Genomic DNA, 13850 nt, shown 5'->3' with positions numbered 1-13850 from the left:
TGGCCAGTGGGAAATTCCTGATGCTGGGATGGGTAAAGGATTTGAAGGGTGAGGATAATATCTAATTTGAGTTTAGTTCAATTTCGTTGTCCTTGTGCAGTGTAAAATCTCACCGTTGATGCAAATCTTCAGCAGTGTCAACAATCTGACAAAAGCCTTGTAGGACTGGTTTGGAGAAAGTAAAAGAGAAGAGAGTGAGATTGATATTTGGGTTGTGATGGGGCAGAGGAAAGGGAACACAGAGCAGCTGTGGTCGGAGAGATGCCATGAAGTCAGTTCAGGGGCAGGAACTTGGTGCCAGAAGGGACTATGAGAATGTAAATCCCTGGGAATTCACACACATTTTGTGGGAAGATTTGGACTTCCCAGAATACTCAGAGTGAGAGATTGGACCAAAGGATGAGAGGAACTTAAGGTACCTTTGGGTTATACTATCTTGGTTTATACTATACTGTACTGTACTGCACTATACTATACTATACTATACTATACCTTACCCAACTAGTGATAGGGTGAGGTGCAGCTGAAGTCCCAAAATAATGTGGTGGGGTTATTTAATTCTTTTTTCTGGTCTTAGTCTTAGCATATCTTCTCTTGCCACAGAAACAGTATTTCCAAATAGAAATTATTTTACCATGGAATAAAAATTTTATTTATCTATGTATTTAACATTTATTGACATCCACCAAGTGCATGTTGCTTGAGGAGAGTCATAGATGAGGGGGAGAGAGATGTACGAAAACCAACCACAATACAAGGATGGAGGCAGCAAGGGGTAAATGGAGTGCAGCAACAGTGTTCTTTAATTCTGGTTGGGAACAACTATATAGAATCCAATGAATGAATGTGTGTTCTCCCTGAAGTTTCTAATTTTTTCTTGAATCATTTCTCTTTCCTGTGAAGAGACAAAATAAGAACATTCTGACAACGTATAAAACATATTAAAAAATCCTAAGACTATAAAAACACAAGAAATGTCACAGTATGTACAGTCCATCATTCACCCAGCCCAGTTTCTGTGCCTGGGACAACAGTTCTGAAGAACAACCTCCAAAGGCTAAAAAGGCAACACTGTATGGAGTGTAGTCCCTGGGTGGTCAGATATCTTTGCACCCTGTCTTTTCACTCTGTCATTTTACCAGCCATGTGATCTTGTGTAAGTTATTACTTAGCTTCTCTTCATGTTAGATTACCAGCCTGTAAAATGAGGACAGTAACAACTCATTGGATTGTTGAATTAAATAAGCTATTGCACATGAAATGCCTGGTACACTATAAAAACTTGATGCATTTTAGCTATTATTTTTACTATTCTGAAAGGAACGTTGGGAATTTTATATCCATGAGTTTAACCACATTCTTTTGAATTTATATTTTCTGCTCACATCACTTATTGTATTAATAAACTACCTACATTAAAAACCTATGTAATTAAATCTTACTTTCATTTGTCCAGAAGCTACCTCTTTCCAACTTTGACTAGAGGCACTTCACTGTCTAATACTTAAGGATTTAATGCACTAATCCATCTTCTTTATGTTAAATCTAATCAGTCTGCCGAAGAACGTTTTTCAGGCCCTTTCTAATTTTCTTAAGGTTCAAAGATAGTTATACATGCCATAGAGTATTCTGTAAGTTCCATAGTTTTATATATAAGGGGAGGTACTATTTTCTGTTTTGTTGGTGTTGACTTTACCAACAATTGTCAGTGTTTCGTGAACTTTTTTGGACAGCAGTAGCTCCTTAAGTCAGAACTTTGTGGTACAGTTAATGGTATTTTCCAAAACGTGTTCTCTGAAATGCTATTCTGAGAGGGCTCAATGGGTGTGCCACAAAAAGGATTATAATTTGGGAAGCACTGAGTTAAATGACAGTTTGTTAGATCATTTTTAACATCCTCTGCACTTTAAATACAGTAGGTAGTGGTTTTTGAACTTGTTTCTCCAAAGCATCTTTTTTTGGGGAATTGTCTGGTAGGATCAGTGTTCTGGGAACACAGTTTGGGAGATGCTGATTGATAGTAAGTTATAGGTTCAACGGATAGCTTAAATCCATTATCCTACAGGAGTAATTTCCCCCTGAGGACATTACATTATTTATTATGTGGAAGCACTTTCATTGCTCTTCTAAACATTCAGAGACTCTTATGTTATCTTTTTGCCGAATATTCTTATCATCCTGGTAATTTGCCGGAAAGGTTTAATTATATCTGTGTACTTAAAGATATCATTCTGTATGTATTTTCTTTTCCAAATTGCTTTTAGAAGCATACTAAGTAGTGATAGGCTGAAATATGAAGTAGAAAGAATGTGAAATCATGCAGCCCTGGCTTGGAATCTTCGTTCAAGAATTCAGCAGCTTCTTGTCCTTGGACGATTTATTTAGCTTCTTTGACTCTTACTATTCTCATCTTTATCTAGAGACATGGCTTTTTATCCTTGTCCTTTGATTCCTTTCTCACATTACTCTTTTTGACTTGATCAAGCAAATACAAATCAGTTTATTCTTTTAAATTGAATTTGAAACTTGATTAAAACAAAAAAGTGTAGATTGGGACATGGTATATTCATACCCATCATGACCAGCAATAATAAGAAGTCACTGTCTATGGTTAACCCATTTCCCTATGCATATATACAGGCAGGAAAAATTGGGTAACTTTTAAGCACCTAGGGCCAAACCCTTGGGAGCAGGAAGCTACGGGGGAAGGTGTTATGTTCCTCTGTCCGTCCCTATGGGGGAGGCTCCCTAAATATTTGAACCAAGCAAGAAAGAAGAGTGAGTGGCAACTTATAAAAAACGTTTGAGAGCATCATTTTCATGATTTCACCAAATGATACTATATTACTTAAAACTTAAAATCAATATCCTCATAGTATAAAATAGCATGATTAAATTTCAAGTATCTAATGTCTCAAATTTCTCCCCTCAATAGGCTTTTAGATATAAAAGTTCCAGTGTGTTTTTCCAAGTAAATACCTATTTCCCAGTCTTTCTCATTCAAGCCTACCCAAAGGAGGCAATGTCTCAAGGAGACATTGGAAATATGGAAATCATAAATATTACCATATAATTTCTGAATTCCATTGATATCATCCTGTGAAAGTTTGAAATTCTTGTAATCGCCTTCTCCATAAGTTGGATACATCACAGCATTAGGATCAGATGAATGATCCAGACCCAAGGAATGGCCAAGTTCATGAGTTGCAGTATACAGGAAATTAACTCCTGCAACAAAAGAGACATACAGTAACTGTAAAAAATAACTATATATATAATAAAATCAAAATAGATAATAATAAAAATAAAATAACTATAAAATACCTAACCGTTTAAATTCTCCATAGTTAGCTTATTTGTTTCCAGGCCTTCACAAGGGCGGAAGGTTTAGAAGAGGAATCAGAATAGTAGTTCTTTCCTCAATACATAAGGCAAGTGCTAACAGCCATGAAAGGGGAAATCAACAGTAACACAGTCATAGTAGGGGACTTAAACAACTCACTTTCACCAATGGACAGATCATCCAAAATGAAAATAAATAAGGAAACACAAGCTTTAAATGATACATTAAACAAGATGTACTTAATTGATATTTATAGGACATTCCATCCAAAAAAACCAGAATACACTTTCTTCTCAAGTGCTCCTGGAACATTCTCTAGGATAGATCATATCTTGGGTCACAAATCAAGCCTTGGTAAATTTAAGAAAATTGAAATCATATCAAGTATCTTTTCCAACCACAACATTATGAGACTAGATATCAATTACAGGAAAAAATCTGTAAAAAATACAAACACATGGAGGCTAAAAAATACACTACTAAATAACCAAGAGATCACTGAAGAAATAAAAGAGGAAATAAGTAAAATACCTAGAAACATATGAAAATGAAAACACGATGACCCAAAACCTATGGGATGCAGCAAAAGCAGTTCTAAGAGGGAAGTTTATAGCAATACAATCCTACCTCAAGAAACAAGAAACATCTCAAATCAACAACCTAACCTTACACCTAAAGCAATTAGAGAAAGAAAGAACAAAAAAAAACCCCGAAAGTCAGCAGAAGGAAAGAAATCATAAAAATCAGATCAGAAATAAATGAAAAAGAAATGAAGGAAACAATAGCAAAGATCAATAAAAATAAAAGCTGGATTTTTCAGAGATAAACAAAATTGATAAACCATGAGCCAGACTCATCAAGACAAAAGGGAAGACTCAAATCAACAGAATTAGAAATGAAACAGGAGAAGTAACAACTGACACTGCAGAAATACAAAAGATCATGAGAGATTACTACAAGCAACTATATGCCAATACAATGGACAACCTGGAAGAAATGGACAAATTCTTAGAAAAGCACAACCTTATGAGACTGAACCAGGAAGAAATAGAAAATATAAACAGACCAATCACAAGCACTGATATTGAAATTATGATTAAAAACCTTCCAACAAACAAAAGCTCAGGACCAGATGGCTTCAAAGGCAAAGTCTATCAAACATTTAAAGAAGAGCTAACACCTATCCTTCTCAAACTCTTCCAAAATATAGCAGAGGCAGGAACACTCACAAACTCATTCTAAGAGGCCACCATCACCCTGATACCAAAACCAGACAAAGATGTCACAAAAAAAGAAAACTACAAGCCAATATCACTGATGAACATAGGTGCAAAAATCCTCAACAAAATACTAGCAAACAGAATCCAACAGCACATTAAAAGGATCATACACCATGATCGAGTGGGGTTTAGCCCAGGAATGCAAGGATTCTTCAATATACTCAAATCAGTCAGTGAGATACACCATATTAACAAACTGAAGAATAAAAACCATATGATCATCTCAATAGATGCAGAAAAATCTTTTGACAAAATTCAACACCCATTTATGATAAAAACCCTCCAGAAAGTAGTCATAGAGGGAACTTGTGTCAACATAATAAAGGCCATATATGACAAACCCACAGCCAACATCATTCTCAGTGGTGAAAAACTGAACCCATTTACACTAAGATGAGGAAGAAGATAAGGTTGCCCACCCTCACCACTATTATTCAACATAGTTTTGGAAGTTTTAGCCACAGCAATCAGAGAAGAAAAAGAAATAAGAAGAATCCAAATCAGAAAAGAAGAAGTAAAGCTGTCACTGTTTGCAGATGACATAATACTATACATAGAGAATCCTAACGATGCTACCAGAAAACTACTAATGCTAATCAATGAATGTGGTAGAGTAGCAAGATACAAAATTAATGCACAGAAATCTCTTGCATTCCTATATGCTAATGACGAAAAATCTGAAAGAGAAATAGAGGAAACACTCCCATTTACCGCTGCAACAAAAAGAATAAAGTATCTAGGAATAAACCTACCTGAGGAGACAAAAGACCTGTATGCATAAAACTATAGGACTCTTATGAAAGAAATGAAAGAGGATACAAGCAGATGGAGGGATATACCATGTTCTTGGATTGGAAGAATCAATATTGTGAAAATGACTATACTACCAAAAGCAATCTACAGATTCAATGCAATCCCTATCAAATTACCAACAGCATTTTTCACAGAACTAGAACAAATAATTTCACATTTGTACAGAAGCACAAAAGACCCTGAATAGCCAAAGCAATATTGAGAAAGAAAAATGGAGCTGGAGAAATCAGGCTCCCTGACTTCAGACTACAGTACAAAGCTACAGTAATCAAGACAGTATGGTACTGACACAAAAACAGAAATATAGACCAATGGGACAGGATAGAAAGCCCAGAGATAAACCCATGCACCTATGGTCACCTTATCTTTGACAAAGGAGGTAAGAATATACAATGGAGAAAAGACAGCCTCTTCAATAAGTGGTGCTGGGAAAACTGGACAACTACATGTAAAAGAATGAAATTAGAACACTCCATAACACCATACACAAAAATAAACTCCAAATGGATTAAAGACCTAAATGTAAGGCCAGAAACTATAAAACTCTTAGAGGAAAACATAGGCAGAACACTCTATGACATAAATCACAGCAAGATCCTTTTTGACCCACCTCCTAGAGAAATGGAAATAAAAACAAAAATAAACAAATGGGACCTAATGAAACTTAAAAACTTTTGCACACACAGCAAAGGAAACCATAAACAAGACCAAAAGGCAACCCTCAGAATGGGAGAAAATATTTGCAAATGAAGCAACTGACAAAAGATTAATCTCCAAAATATACAAGCAGCTCATGCAGTTCAATATCAAAAAATCAAACAACCCAGTCCAAAAATGGGCAGAAGACCTAAAAAGACATTTCTCTAAACAAGATATACAGATTGCCAACAAACACATGAAAGGATGTTCAACATCACTAATCATTAGAGAAATGCAAATCAAAACTACAATGAGGTATCACCTCACACCAGTCAGAATGGCCATCATCAAAATATCTAGAAGCAATAAATGCAGGGGGGGAGTGAGGAGAAAAGGGAACCCTCTTGCACTGTTGGTGGGAATGTAAATTGGTACAGCCACTATGGAGGTTCCTTAAACAACTAAAAATAGAACTAGCATACGACTCAGCAATCCCACTGCTGGGCATATACCCAGAGACAGCCATAATTCAAAAAGAGCCATGTACCCAATATTCATTGCAGCACTATTTACAGTAGCCAGGAAGCAACCTAAGTGTCCACCGACAGATGAATAGGTAAAAAGATGTGGCACTTATATACAATGGAATATTACTCAGCCATAAAAAGAAACGAAATTGAGTTATTTGTAGCGAGGTGGATGGACCTACATTCTGTCATACAGAATGAAATAAGTCAGAAAGAGAAAAACAAGTACCGTATGCTAACACATATATATGGAATCTTAAAAAAAAAAAAGGGTTCTGAAGAACCTCAGAGTAGGACAGGAATAAAGATGCAGACATAGAGAATGGACTTGAGGACATGGGGAGGGGCAAGGGTAAGCTGGGATGAAGTGAGAGAGTGGCATGGACATATATACCCTACCAAATGTAAAATAGAGAGCTATTGGAAAGCAGCCACACAGAACAGGGAGATCAGCTTGGTGCTTTTTAACCACCTAGAGGGGTGAGATCGGTAGGGTAGGAGGGAGACGCAAGAAGGAGGAGTTATGGTGTTATATGTATACGTATAGCTGATTCACTTTGTTATGCAGCAGAAACTAGCACACCACTGTAAAGCAATTATACTCCAATAAAGATGTTAAAAAATGCAGATGTGGTACATTTATATGATGGAATACTACTCAGCCATAGAAAATAATGAAATAATGCCATTAGCAGCAACATGGATGGACCTGAGATATCATACTAAGTGAAATAAGAAAAAGACAAATGCCATCTGACATCACTTATATGTGGAATCTAAAATATGACACAAATGAACATATCTATGAAACAAAAACAGACTCACAGACATTGAGAGCAGACTCATGGTTGCCAAGTGGGGGTGTGGGAGGGAAGGATTGGGAGTTTGGGATTAGCAGATGCAAACCATTATATATAGAATGGATAAACAACAAGTTCCTACTGTAAAGCACAGGGAACTCTATTCAATATCCTGTGATAAACCATAATGGAAAAGTATATGAAAAAGAATATGTGTATAACTGAATGACTTTGCAGTACAGCAGAAATTAACACAACACTAAATCAACTATACTTCAATAAAGTTTTAAAAAAAAGAATAGTAGTGCTTTAATCTCATCACTTTTTTTTAATATAATGTATTTCTGCCTATTTGCTTCTTATGTAATCACTCAGATAGCAGTATTCAGTAGAGGAAAGCAAAGGCATCTAAGTATTGTATAAAGACCTGGTTTTGAAACCCAGCTCTGCTACTTACTAGCTGGACAACTTTGGACAAATTAATGGGTATTTCTGAGTCTCAGTTCCTCATCTGTTAAATGGAGATAGTAATTCCTACCTTGTCGATTTGTCATAATGAGTTTCCCAATATCTGGAAAATAATAATGGCTATTCAATAAATGATAGTGACTTTGAATAGCAGGAGAGAGAAAGTTGGCTTTGAGAAAGCACGACCATAAGGCAGGAACTCCAGGCGATGCTGGGATTTGCTTTTGATTTGTTAAAGTGTATTATGTATGTGCTCTCTCTCCCTCAGACTCATAGAAAGGCTTTGCAAATAAGGGGGAAGGTGTGAATGTGTTTGAGTGGCCAGAGTTCCAATTGTGGTGTATTAGATTGAAGGAAGCTGTCTTTAGCTTACCTTGAGTGGGAAGAAGGAAGAATGAAAAAGGTATGCAAGATGTGAAACAGAAGCAGTGTCATAATTTTACATAGGTTAGATTTTCATGGCAAGGCATCACTGTAGTGGTGAATTCCCATTGCCAAACACGAGTACTCATTTCACTTTCAGGGCCAGTAACCAGTAGCCACTTTTTAAAAAATGTACAGTGGAGAAAGGACAGCCTCTTCAATAAGTGGTGCTGGGAAAACTGGACAGGTACATGTAAAAGTATGAGATTAGGTCACTCCCTAACACCATACACAAAAATAAGCTCAAAATGGATTAAAGACCTAAATGTAAGGCCAGAAACTATCAAGCTCTTAGAGGAAAACATAGGCAGAACACTCTATGACATAAATCACAGCAAGATCCTTTTTGACCCACCTCCTAGAGAAATGGAAATAAAAACAAAAATAAACAAATGGGACCTAATGAAACTTCAAAGCTTTTGCACAGCAAAGGAAACCATAAACAAGACCAAAAGACAACCCTCAGAATGGGAGAAAATATTTGCAAATGAAGCAACTGACAAAGGATTAATCTCCAAAATTTACAAGCAGCTCATGCAGCTCAATAACAAAAAAACAAACAACCCAAACCAAAAATGGGCAGAAGACCTAAATCGACATTTCTCCAAAGAAGATATACAGACTGCCAACAAACACATGAAAGAATGCTCAACATCATTAATCATTAGAGAAACGCAAATCGAAACTACAATGAGATATCATCTCACACCAGTCAGAATGGCCATCAACAAAAAATCTGGAAACAATAAATGCTGGAGAGGGTGTGGAAGAAAGGGAACACTCTTGCACTGCTGGTGGGAATGTGAATTGGTTCAGCCACTATGGAGAACAGTATGGAGGTTCCTTAAAAAACTACAAATAGAACTACCATATGACCCAGCAATCCCACTACTGGGCATATACCCTGAGAAAACCATAATTCAAAAAGAGTCATGTACCAAAATGTTCATTGCAGCTCTATTTACAATAGCCCGAAGATGGAAACAACCTAAGTGTCCATCATCGGATGAATGGATAAAGAAGATGTGGCACGTATATACAATGGAATATTAGCCATAAAAAGAAACGAAATTGAGCTATTTGTAATGAGGTGGATGGACCTAGAGTCTGTCATACAGAGTGAAGTAAGTCAGAAAGAGAAATACAAATACCGTATGCTAACACATATATATGGAATTTAAGAAAAAAAAATGTCATGAAGAACCTAGGGGTAAGACAGGGATAAAGACACAGACCTACTAGAGAATGGACTTGAGGATATGGGGAGGGAGAAGGGTAAACTGTGACAAAGTGAGAGAGTGGCATGGACATATATACACTCCCAAACGTAAAATAGCTAGCTAGTGGGAAGCAGCCCCATAGCACAGGGAGATCAGCTTGATGCTTTGTGACCACCTAGTGGGGTGGGATAGGGAGGGTGGGAAGGAGGGAGACGCAAGAAGGGAGAGATATGGGGACATATGTATATGTATAACTGATTCACTTTGTTATAAAGCAGAAACTAACACACCATTGTAAAGCAATTATACTCCAATAAAGATGTTAAAAAAAAAAAAAAAGCATTGTCTCCAGTTAGGGTTATTTATCTAGAGCTTCTCTTCATTAGTTTTCTGTTTTGTCTATGATCTTCTACTTTGTAAAGTGATGAATATGATAGGCTGGGTTATGGTGTGGGTTCTTTCTGAAAAACAGTGAATAATATCAGAACTGTATATACTTCTCAAATATCATAGTCTCTGCTCCTCTTTCACCTTCAATTAAAAAACTTATTTTGGGGATATATATAGAAGGGCTATAATTTATTGAATTATTAATATATACCAAGCACTGTGCTAAGCACTGCATAAGCATTATCTCATTTAATTCCAACAGCAATCCTGTGAGGTAGGAATTATTTATAGTCCCATTTCATAGATAAGGAAACTGAGGCTCAGAGAAGTTAAATAACTTGCCCAAAGACACAAAGTGAGTAATTGGTAGAGGTAAAGCAAATTGAACCCAACATTTTTTGACTCTGTAGCCTGAGTATCTATCTTCTATATATGGAGCATTATGAGCATATTAAATGCAATAATGCATTTAAAGCACAGAGGTGGCAGTTAGCAAGTGCTCAATAACTATTATTAATTGCTTTCAATTGTCAAATTAAAGATAGTTAAGTATAAAAAGTTCAGGATTTTAAAAAGGATATGTAGTGGAAGAGATTTGGGATGCTGTACCTATACTGCTAGCATCAGTCCAGCATTCATCCTCATCAAAGTGAGCATCTCCTCCCAGGCCTGGCCCAGGTGGAAAGGCATGAGCCAGTGTGTTTCCTGGCCCATCAAATGGGTCGGGGTCCCCGTGAGCTGAAAGAAAAAGTGGTAATTGCCTTTAGTGACTGAATTTATCTCCAGTCATTTCATCTTTTAGTTTATAGTACATGATTATTGAGGTTAGAAAGATTAGCCCCAAGCAGTCAGCTGCATACACAGGGTGGTTTGGGTGTTTATTTGTCACAGGGACTTTTTCTTTCACAGAACCACTGCTCATCCCTGATAACCACCACATATTGAAAGCTTACTGATATGGACTTTAAATACATTCACATCCTACTTATGGTGGCATCTAAGTGTTATGTTTGATCATTTTCCTTAGCTGGATGGTGGCAGAGTGCACAATGAGTTTGAGTACTGGATTCAGCAGATAACTGCATACCATTTAATATACGTTTTCTTAAAAACCCAGCTTTTTCTTTGCGGATGTAGTAGACAGTCCCTTGAAGAACTGTGCTCAAGGTGTCTTAAAATAGATTTTGATAGTGCTTTTATTTGTGATGCAGAGACATTTATTTTCAAATTGGTGTCAGGCCATATCCAGTTTATCCAGTTCTTGAAAAACATGGAGTGCCATGATCAGTGCTTTTCTGTAAGGTTTTCTTCAGTCTTGTTAATATTGTGGTTGAAGCTCAAATTTCGGCTAAATTCACAGCACCCAGGAAGTTTAACATTAAAGCAGGCCAAAAAGACCAACATTTTCCTCTAAATTTGCACCATGAAACACCAGCAATTAATAGCAGTTCATGTATATGGGTTATATCTCCTTAAGCCCTTTAATATGAAAGTTCTCTATTTTCTACTTTTTACTACATGAAGGGTGTTGGCAATAAGCCACAGGGACTGTTCACTTCTTGGAGACCACTTAAGGCCTTTGGAAGTTGTAACCTCTTCTTTTGGTTTAATGTTGATGTTAGTTAGATATATTTTAAACTGTCCCATAAATATATATGTATATCATGATTCATGTTACAAAACAGAGGTTGGCAAACATTTTCTGTGAAGGACCAGATTTGTGGACTTGAAGACCTCTGTCGGAATTGCTAAAGTCTGCCATTGTAGCCCCAAAGCACTCATAGACAATAGGTAATTGAAGGACCATGGCTGTGTTCTAATAACTATTTACAGATTTGGCTCATGGGCCATAGTTTGCCATCTTCTGCTGTAAAAAGTGGCTCGAGGGCTTCCCTGGTGGCGCAGTGGTTGAGAGTCCGCCTGCCGATGCAGGGGACACGGGTTCGTGCCCCGGTCCGGGAAGATCCCACATTCCGCAGAGCGGCTGGGCCCGTGAGCCATGGCCGCTGAGCCTGCGCGTCCGGAGCCTGTGCTCCGCAACGGGAGAGGCCACAACAGTGAGAGGCCCGCATACCGCAAAAAAAAAAAAAAAAAAAAAGTGGCTCGAAGTTAATGGACTAGAAAAAGTGTAAGAACATTGATCTTTAATGAGATGATCTATCTATCTATCTATCATCTATCATCTATCTATATCTCTTTAAAGATTTTTAAATCCCAGAAAGAGGAGGGCACTGATATAAATAACAAGCAAAATAGCACACAGGATCAGCCTGCAGGAATCTTCCTTACCTCCTCTTGCAAAGCCAATCATGATATCAGCAATTCCCCAGCTAACTCTCTTGAAGCTCAGTGGGATCTCTTTGCTCCACACGTTGAAGGCCTTTGCCACTAATTGATTCACTATGACATGTGGTAAGTCTCGAGTATATGACACGATCCTGGTAGAAAACAAGAAAACAATGTTTGACCTTTTAGGAAATAGGCTTTACTGTTTTTGCTAAAATGAGCCAAAGCAAAACTAACCTGTAGGTGACCACTTTGGAAGTCCATTTTGGGCGATCTGGGAATAGGGAATATTCTGCAACATCTGGCACTCCACATCTGGGCTTCCGCATGATTTCTATAATGTGGGAGCTTAATGTTCCAGTTATAGGCAGGCGAAAAAATTTTTGCATCTGCTTGAGTTTGACTTCTAAACTATTGGGGTCCCTTATTTTTGAATCAGATGGATAAAATCTTTTCAGATAGTCCTATTGGAAAGAGAGTAATTGATCTATAATTCTTGTTTATTGTCTTCTTTTAGCTCAGAAGTCTGCACATCTTTGCTTCTGACTCCTGTGGACCCAAATAGTAGTGTGAAGGCAGAATACTTACATAGTAAACAAGTAAAACAAGAGTGCATTAATGAAAAGAAAACTTAATATTGATGATGAAGCACTGCCATTTCATTTCATGAGCAAAAGAGTCCCTCCATTTTTCTTTTATCCCATTAAACGTTTTGAAGAGAAACACACTGTATACTTTATAAAACATAGACTTGTTTGTAATAGCCAATCAGGAAGAGTGCCCAGTGTGCCCTCAAGGGGCACAGCTGAGACTTCCCCTTGGCATCAGAGACCCTATGGGGAGATCCAAAGTCACCCAGCTCTTTCTAAAATTCTCTGGAGATCAGATCCCAGCTGAGGTTAAAGGTCTTAATATTTTAGTCCTGGGAAAGGTTATTATGACATTATTTTGTTTTATATACATATTCTCCAGGTGAAGAAATCAGAACTCTTAGTAACTAAATGATTTGCCCTGGGGTCACATGTTAAGTTAGTAGCAGAACTGGCTCTGAGTTTCTTGACTGCCAGGCCAGTGCTCTTTCCATGGCTAACTCCTTAATAAAACCCTCTTTGTGAGACTGCAGGATAAAGCAGGTCTCTCAGGTGTATTCCATGGGCAATTGGGTCCCTGGGAATTTCTTAAAGGACACTAGTGAATGGGTATGAGGATGGCAGTCCAGCAGCCTAAATAGGAAAAAATAGAAAGTGAATGAAATAACAACAGCAGCAAAGGACTTTTATTAAGCACTTAGTAGTGCCAGGGACTATAACAGGAGCTTTACATTACTTATCTCATTTAAACCTCATAACCACCCTGTGAAGTAAGGTATGGCATTATTTTCCTATTTCACATTTGAAGAATCATGGCTCAGGAGAGTGAAATAAGTTGCACGAGGTCACCCCATGAGTAACCAAAGGGGCTGGTATTTGAACTTGTGTTCTGATTCCAAAGCCCATTTCATCAGAAAAATGTATAGTGTTATATAATGTGTGATAATATCTTTGAAATGATTTAAACATTGGCTCACTCATTTGCAATCTAATTTGGAGTAGGTGGTAATGTTTACTTGTCTGAGAACCGCTTAGGAGTATGCACTTTATATAAGTAAACTTAGCAATATT

The 13850-nt window shown here is 37.3% G+C and overlaps 1 protein-coding gene across 4 annotated transcripts in view; it reads right to left on the bottom strand.

Annotated features, from left to right (window-relative positions):
• Positions 1-685: 685 nt before the first annotated feature.
• MMP7 (matrix metallopeptidase 7) overlaps positions 686-13850 on the bottom strand; it is a 37456-nt gene continuing 24291 nt past the window's right edge. For all 4 annotated transcript variants that reach the window (XM_060018044.1, XM_060018042.1, XM_060018045.1 and 1 more), the window contains 5 exons: positions 12427-12653; positions 12193-12341; positions 10513-10641; positions 3067-3228; positions 686-895 (listed from right to left, as the gene is read on the bottom strand). In XM_060018044.1, the coding sequence (XP_059874027.1) occupies positions 867-895; positions 3067-3228; positions 10513-10641; positions 12193-12341; positions 12427-12653 (696 nt within the window). In that variant the 3' untranslated portion in view covers positions 686-866. The remainder of the gene's footprint in view (positions 896-3066; positions 3229-10512; positions 10642-12192; positions 12342-12426; positions 12654-13850) is intronic.

Source organism: Delphinus delphis, chromosome 8 (assembly GCF_949987515.2).
Source record: "Delphinus delphis chromosome 8, mDelDel1.2, whole genome shotgun sequence".
Classification (NCBI taxonomy): domain Eukaryota; kingdom Metazoa; phylum Chordata; class Mammalia; order Artiodactyla; family Delphinidae; genus Delphinus; species Delphinus delphis.
Note: the sequence above shows the minus strand (reverse complement) of the source record. Positions and strands in the feature narration are given on the sequence as shown.